This window comes from Charadrius vociferus, unplaced genomic scaffold (genome assembly GCF_000708025.1).
Source record: "Charadrius vociferus isolate BGI_N301 unplaced genomic scaffold, ASM70802v2 scaffold39, whole genome shotgun sequence".
In the NCBI taxonomy this organism is placed as follows: Eukaryota; Metazoa; Chordata; class Aves; order Charadriiformes; family Charadriidae; genus Charadrius; species Charadrius vociferus.
Genome location: NW_009650188.1, coordinates 4,397,045 through 4,405,235, shown reverse-complemented (window position 1 = coordinate 4,405,235; position 8,191 = coordinate 4,397,045). Strand labels below are relative to the sequence as shown.

General features: G+C 48.7%; 1 protein-coding gene across 1 annotated transcript in view; it reads right to left on the bottom strand.

Annotated features, from left to right (window-relative positions):
* Window positions 1–7,886, bottom strand: part of STX6 (syntaxin 6) — a 10,268-nt gene extending 2,382 nt beyond the window's left edge. The window contains exons 1-6 of the mRNA XM_009892927.1: window positions 7,870–7,886; window positions 7,531–7,700; window positions 6,821–6,915; window positions 5,036–5,098; window positions 2,634–2,756; window positions 1,188–1,294 (exon numbers count right to left, since the gene is read on the bottom strand). Of these exons, the coding sequence (XP_009891229.1) occupies window positions 1,188–1,294; window positions 2,634–2,756; window positions 5,036–5,098; window positions 6,821–6,915; window positions 7,531–7,700; window positions 7,870–7,886 (575 nt within the window). The remainder of the gene's footprint in view (window positions 1–1,187; window positions 1,295–2,633; window positions 2,757–5,035; window positions 5,099–6,820; window positions 6,916–7,530; window positions 7,701–7,869) is intronic.
* Between the last annotated feature and the right edge of the window lie 305 nt (window positions 7,887–8,191).

Sequence of the window (8,191 nt, the reverse complement as noted above, 5' to 3'; positions counted from 1 at the left end):
ATTTGCAATTGCTTTTAAAGAGCTTTTTAAGCTCTGAATGGAAGTTACCCCTCTAATTCCTCCACACAGCAACTGTAATGAATCTGAAAGCCTTCCTGAAGCCGTGCTTTGTCAATGCCAAGAACCCATCTGAAGAGAAATGAGCAAACCCAGAATCAAGGTACCAATCAAGGTCTCCAGCCAGTGGGGCTTCAAAGCTTAATATGTTTACAAGGACATCTTCCTCCATTTGGAGTTCTAGGGCACTTGTTAAACCTTCATTCAGTGGGGAAAAAGAGAGTTGTAAAAAACTCATTGCAGTAGTCATCTGCTACTGTCTAGCAAGCACTGATGGCTTATGTGATGATCTGGAAACGGACACACCATACTGATTTGCTTCCACAAGAGCAGATGACTCTTACGCTGCAAGACTTCATACAGGAGGTGGGTTTAAAGTTCCTCCTCTCCATCAAAGAAGACATCACTTCACAAGGGGGACAGCCCTCCAGACTCCTGTCGGCCAAACAAGGAGGCTTTTTAGGCATAAACCCTTCAAGCCTCTCTGGAAGTGGTAGCTGTTAGCCTGCATAACTGGAAACTTTATCCACTTGTTTGCAAAGGACAAGAACTGGGAAAGAAATCTAATTTATATGTAAACGATGGATGCAAATTACTTTCTGAGCTACCCTTTAACCCTTTGTGTGGGTGAGGGTTATTTTTAGCTTTAACTATGAATACCAGCTTTGTGCTGTGTGTTTCAGAGCAGCAAGGCAGAGCTGACATCTCCTGGGTCAAGCAGTTATGCAGGAGCAGCACAAAACCCTGTGAAGTTAGAAAGTGCCCAGTATACCCATTATACAGCCCCTCTCTCCCCCCCTCTTTGACTTGGTTCTGCTGGCTGCCTGAAGCCAAGGAGCCAACTGCGTGCCTTAGGGGGAGCATGTAAAAAGGAGAGAGAAGGAAAGGTAAAGTTGGCAGCTAAGCCTGCCCTAGGTGCAGGCTTTCAAATGGACAAGACTGTGGTTGGATCCTTGCAGGCTGCAGTAAGAAATGCTTTCCACTGCCTAAAATCAAAGGCTGGCTAGGAGAGGCTGCCTCAGGGACTAATAAATTCAAGGCCCTAACAGGGGCAGAGACGTGTGCAAGGACCTCCAGCTGTGTTGCAGTCAGCTCCATACCGGATTTCTGGCGCCGCCTCTCACACTTACACTGCTTGCTCCTCCAGCTCCCCGCCAATGCGCTGGGACATGTTCTTCAGCACCCCGATGCTGCCAGAGACCAGCTCCAACTGCTCATCTTGCTGCTCCACAATCAACTGGGGCCAAAGAGAAGGGAAATGGGCAATTAAGGGTCTGCCGCCTCCTGCAGCCGGGTGGGAGCCAGCCGATGAGGGGGACAGACACCCGCAGCTCGTCCAACAGCAGCTGCAGGTCCTGGGCACAGACCTAAGCCACCAGGAATGAGGACCACATTCCTAAGAAATGCTGGAGATGTGACAGCCGCAGAAATGCCTCCCTGGCATGGCATCCCCATGGCACAGCACGCTGCAGCTACATTTCCTACATTTTCACATCCCTACAAATCCAGCCTTAGCTCAGCCATGCCCCCTCCCTTCCCTGCTGCACCCATCGCTAAAGCGACACTTGAAAGCCACAGGGGCTGGTCATCAAAACCTCCGCAAGCCCCTCTGCAGGTATGGCAGCAGGCGCCAGGAAGCCACGCCGATGCTGTGCCTGGGAAATGCAACCTGGAACATGCTGCAGCTGACACAGGGTTCATGTGAGTAAAAGGCTCTTGCAGCTTCTGCAGCTAAAAATAGCAAGCCTGGCTCCAAACGTGCCAAAGGAATAGGTGTGCTGATGTTTTAAGTCATTTTCAGGGCACAGTCACACTAAGGATTAGATTTACCCTAGTTACCTACTTCTGAATCTATTTATCTTCCTAGAGTCACTAGGTAAAACTCGTCTGAAAGCCGGGGCGGCATCAGGGTTCAGGAGCTTTAGCAGTTTGCCGCCTCCGAGAAGCTGCCTGTTTAAAAGCCCATGTTTGGGTGGGCTGCTGCACGGGGGTCTGCACGCTGCCTGGGCACTTCTCCAGACGAACTCCCCCGGCGGTGGGGAAGCACCTCGCCAGGGGTTCTCGCAAAGCCCTCGCATAGGCTTTCTCACGAATCTCGTGTTGACAAAGGCAGGAAAAGGAAGCAGGCACGTGCTCCTGCTCCTAGCCTGTTCTGATGAAGATGCACACAAAACAACAGCAAACATCAGCTCGTTTTTGAACCAGCGGAAGTTGCATAAGAGAAACAGGCTCTTTTCTGTTTGCAACATTTCTACGCTTCCAAGGATTTCAGCAATCCTTGTAGTATTAAAGTTCAGAGTCCTGCATCTTCCAGATCATGTTGTTTCCCTTTTGTACAGAGCAGAAGACCCAAGCCTCAACAGTTAAAAACTCTGCACCAAGATGCATCCAGAGCTGTGCTGTACAGGAAATGCAGGCACAGGTATATTCTGCAAGCAAAGAGGAGGGCTGTCAGGCCCCTGGATCCAGACCAGTCAAGGAATGGATTTATTTTGCTCTTGCAGCCCGTACCTCATCCCCCGGACACCCATTTGGCAAGCAAAGCTATTTAGTCCGCATGGTGCCAGCTGCCTTACCTGTTGTTGAGCTTGCTGCTCCTCGATGAAGTGTGAATTTGCTAATTGCAGCTCCCGGTCCAGACGGCTGTATTTGTCAGGTCCAGAGCTCCAACTCTGACTCCCGCTTTCTCCCAGGAGTGCCTAAACAGATGCAGAGAACCCTTAGCCACACTCTTGTGTCTGCTCATAGCCCATCTACAGGGTGTAGTGGGAAGGCAGACAAGGCAATACTCCTGTACACACACACGCAGCATCCTTTTCCTCCTGCTCTACTGCTATTCAGCCAGAGTGCTGCCACAAACTAAAACAACACAATGCCAAAATGCCGGTTTGGGGAGTCTCTGCAGCCTGATATTGCGGATATGCCTCTCCAGCAGCAGGTGAGCTGGAGTACAACCGGCAGCCGGTATACACAGGAGTTCTGCAGAGCACAGAGGACTAGCAAAGGTCTGCTCAAGAGGCAGCACTGTGTGCTAGAACATGTAAGCTGGGAAGTATCCGGATATATGTGTTAACAGATGTATAGCTTGAACTGAACACAGTGCTACTAATGACAGGGGCTTAAGAGGGTCTGGATAAAGTACTTAACCAGTTGAGCTGACAACAAAACAGTGCAAAATGTAACTACAGCAGTGTTGCATGCCTTTGTTCTTTGATTCAGGCTACCTGTTCCTCCGGCATACCGTTCAGTTGCCAGCACACAGGACCACACTTGCTACCTGCTCTACAAGCCAAAGAGAGATGCTTCTGCAAAGCCAGCAGAGACGTGGCTTTCCAGCTAAGTTTGGTCCCTGAAAGGGGTATAACACAAGTGACAGACGCTGGAGAACGAAAGTGGCTCACGGGTGAGGAGCTGCACCCTGCAGCACTACAAATGGGTTAGGGAGCTCTGCCCACCAGCACGGAGGCAAGGCCGACTGGTGATGAGACCGTCTCACACCTTCTGGTCACGGGCAGGGACAGATGAATGGGTATTTGTGAAGAACAGCAAGACAATGACCAGGCTGCTCCCACAGACTGAAAACAAGACGGTCTCTGTGGTTCATCTCCCTTACAAGGATCAAGGAGAGGTGCGGAAAGCTGACGGACCGACCATGCAGGAAGTCAGCAGGACATCTGGCTTTGTCTGCCCTCTGGACACTGAGCAAGCTTGTGGTTCTCTCCTCTTCGTGGCAGATGCAGCTACCACTTATTTAACGTGGTGTTCTAGTTTTGCTGCAGCTTCAGTAGAAAGGCCTCTGTTTGCCAGCCTTAGCCTGTGAGGGTCAGGTCGTCGCCAGCCAGCCTCTCAGACACAAAGGCACGCTGGAAAAGCCGCTGCAGGCCAGCCCAGCACACGCTTCGCAGTCTGGAGGGAAGGTGAGGGGCTGGGGAAGGGAGAGGAAGACGGCAAGGGGAAGTCAGTTTTCCTGAACAGATGTTGCAACGCGAGCTGGGCCATATGGTCTCCTGCAGCTAGCAGGAACTTCACGCAAAGGAAAGCAGCAGAATGCACAGACAGCTACAGACTTGTTTGAGCAAGGGTGTAAGGGACTTTGCTTCTTCAAGTGTTTGCCAAGCATGTCAATTAACCCCGCAACAAGCTCAGGAATCAGCTCCGTGCTTCTCAGTAGCTTGTTGCAGTTTGTCATTTTTGCCACAAGTGGCAAGACCGATGCAGCCAGAGAAGTTAATTGTACGAAATGCACACCAACTTTTACTGAGGCAGCTCTGGAAGTCAGCTCTGAGATGTCCTTACAGCCTCCTCGTCAGCTGGGGAGGAACACAAGCTGCATCTATTTCTATTCCTTAGATTACAAGTGCAGACAACCTGAGACTCCTTGAGCTTCTTCCATCTTCTTACATGGCTAACTATTACGAGAGGCAGCTGTGTGAAAGGATATTGCAGCATCTTGGCTCCTAAATACAGCAGAGCGCAGGATTACATTCACTGACATGGATTCTGAGTCTGTTCCCCCCGACGAGGAGGGAGATTCCCCCTTCTGCGGAATGATGCAACACTGACAGTTGTACACAACCATATCTGAAGACAGAGACAGATGGCGAGTGCTGACTTACTGCTTTGAGAGACGGGCTTGGAAGAAAGTGGCAGCAACGTGTCTGCAAGAACCAGCTCTCTCAGGTCAGCAAAACAGACACGGTTCAAACACACAGCTTTGCTGCAGCATGCAAGCCCCTTCCCAAAACAAAGGTTTATACGGGGATGAACTACAAACAGGATATATATTGTAATTACAGCTTTTATGCAGTTTGGATCAACACTATACATTCTACCTTACAATGAGGGACCTCAGGTGAAACTTCCATTTTCACTTACTCCAACACATACTTTAAGACACCAACTGCCAGAGCTCCCCCTCACTTCTTAAAGTACCAAACATCCACCGCATTCACTTAACTCGCCCGTTTCTGGTTCTCACCTGCCTGTTTTTCCTTTCGGCCAGTGCTTGCATGGAGGAGTTTGACATCTGATCCTTCATTTCCTGTTTGTTCAACGAAAGAAGTAGTATGTGAGCTTGGATTTGCGGGGACAGGCAATTCCAGGGTGCTGCAAAGCTTCTTTAGGGAGAGTGAGGGAAGGGAGATTTTCTGTGAAAATGTACAGTTTTGAAGAGTCTGGAAGGATATTTAGAAAGCTTCACCACAGTTCATCGTTTTGCTAATACTAGAATCAATGGCAATGGGATATTTTGAAAATATTCCTTATTTACTACTCATTTTGCTCCACTACAGCCAGACACACTTTGATTTGTGTAATATTAAACTAATGTTCCCATTGACTGTAAGGAAAAGTCATGTTCTTCAAGGTCTTGGAAGCCTGTAACCCCCTGCACTTTATTCCCAGTTGCACCTGGTTTTATATTGCATAGGACGAGACAGATTTCGTGTCCTGTGGCCATCCTCTCCAACTGTGCCTACATTCTCTCTTTCATCAATTAAGTTTTGCTGCGGAGTTCCTGTAGAAGGTTGCCAGCCACAGGAGGCTCCCCATCACAACGTAAAGTAATCTAGTTTTTATAGGGTAGATTAGCAAGCAGTCAGTATGGTCTGGCAGGGGCTGATCCACCAGCACTGTTCTGATGTCACCAGAACAGTTAGGTATGTTTTACTGTTTAGAGACATGCAATACATCACCTAAGAGCACCACATCCCACTTGGTTACTTCTCACCGGCTAATGCACTTGCTGCTGTGCGTCCCAAACTCCCCCATGGAAACTGGAAGTCAGCTGCATAATGCCACTAACAAGTTTCATTTAACAGTAAGAGACGCTGCTCCAAAACCCATTAGCCAGCAGTTTTCAGCTAGGAAAAGAGGACCATAGAGCAGGCTTGCCTGATCCTGCTCATTTGGGGAGTAGGCTACACTGAGGGCAAGGCAGCAAGCACATGCCTGCTAGCCAGGGCCAGCATGGTTTCGGGATCAGTTCCCAGGCAGCAAGCCTTAGGAACTGCATCCAGACTGCAGGTAGGGTAACAAGCTTGCTGCCAGCCACAGCAATACATTTTGTGAAAGAGGAACATCAGAGTCATGAGGGACACCATAAACTAAGCTACACTCAGTGTAGCTATTAATAGGGAGAAAACTTGCTAACTAGCAGCTTGTTACCGGGCAGTGAAGCTTTTGGGAAGATGTTTCTTCTCTATTTATTACCATTGAGTTGTTAAAATCCTCCTTTTGCTTCTGAAGTGTGAGCTTAAACTAAAAAAAAAAAAAATCTTCCTCAAGATAAAAATAAATCTAGTGGTTGTTTGGACTATTTTGTAGTGGTAGGAAGTTGAAGTCACCACGTCAATAACGCTAGGCTTTAACCATCTGTCAGCGTTCAAATTGGACTCTCTGTTTTTGAAAACTAGCACTACAGAAGCACAGGACAGCTGCAATTTCCTTCAACTCTGAAGGGAGGCTCCAGCATCCCCTGCATCGCAGTGGGGTCTTTACTCTTCCTTCCCAGTTTCTACATGTTCCCAGGCCCGCTGTTGCAAGAAAAGCGTGAAGACTTAAAGGGGCAGCAGCAGAGAAGAAGGGTACACCATGGGGCACCTGCACCCCCAAACCCCTCTGGGCAGGCACAGGAGGGAGCACATGGGGAAGAGGAGGGAGGCCGACAGAGCAGGCAGCAGGTATATTCTCTGCTCTCCACTTCACCACAGAAATGGCCACAAGCTTTCCTCTTTTTTAACCATCCAAAGCCCACCTTCCTTACCCTGACCACCTGTCGCGTGCTCGTGATGAAGGTTTTCCTGATACCCAGCTCCGTCGCATCGAGGTTGAATTTCCGCGGGTTTGCTTCAACGATGCGTAGGCAGCGAGTCAAGGAGTCCCCGTTAGCGGTGTTGGGTATGCACACAGACACACAAACCCTGAGCGTGCCTCAGCAGGGTTCCACCAAGCGGCAGCTTTCCATTGCACTGTGCCTTTTCCCAAAATTTGATTAGCAAAGTATGAAACACTGGAGGAAAAAACAGGCATGGCAGGAACGTACTGTGCAGTACACGCACCAGCGTGAGGCTTCTCTCTTGCTTTTTTTTTTTGGTTCTCTGATGCTGCGCAGCGCTTTCCAGAGTGTTCAGATGAACACAAGGGAAAAGGAGTATTTCTGGAAGCCAGCCTAAAGTACAACTGACTACACAGAAATCCAAGCTCATACAGCGCAATAGGCTTTCTAGAACAAAGCTTCTTAGAATATACCTTGTCAAAAGGAAAACAAAAAGGCAAAAGGAAAATCCTTTTGCTGAACATATTCGCCTTAATTTCTCATTTGCAGTTTGAGAAAAGCCAATGTAAATGCAAATTTCAATCCCAAATAGTCCCGATTTCTGCAAGAAGTAACTACTGCCAAGCACTGGTACTTGGCTATTTAGTACAACTCGGGAACCACATGCCCCTACGTCCAAAAGACCACAGAAAGGATATTAATGGTTTCATCCAAATCTTCCAGGTCCCACTCAATGCTCCGCAGGTTATTCCTGAGCTCATTAGTGGTCCAGTCGATTTCTTCTCTTGTGGCGATGGAGGGATCTTGCAAGAGCTCCGTCCACCTCTGGAAGAGCCCCTGAGCGGTGTTCACAGCTTTCTGCACCTCCCTGCAGCCGGGGTGATTAAAGAGAATTGAAGGGATTATCATCAGTTGCTCTGTAGCAGTCACAGTGGGACAGCAATGTGTCCAGCTGAGCAGAGAAGCCCAGCTTTCTCCCCAAAACCTTTCCTTCAAACAATTTTTAGTTTATTTTGTAAAATAAGGATTTGCCCTACCTGCTGGACAATCCCATCTCTTGTTGCAGCACTAAGTGCTGAGCAACAACAACTTACAGGTCACCTGTAAGTTGAAGGGACCTGTTTCTTTAATGTAATGAAGGGACCTTCTGTAATGAAGGAACCTGTTTCTTTAGGGGAGGTTTCTGCCGAGTGTCACTCGGGCAAGCCTCGGCAGAGTGTCTGAACAAGGCTGGTCTTTGGCAGTTAATGTTTCACATTCCTCTCAACAGCTCTCCTCTGAAGGCTCTTGACTACCTAGGTAAGATACCCCAAGGGCACACAGAATTACAGGAACTGTCCCTACAATACAGCCAGGCAG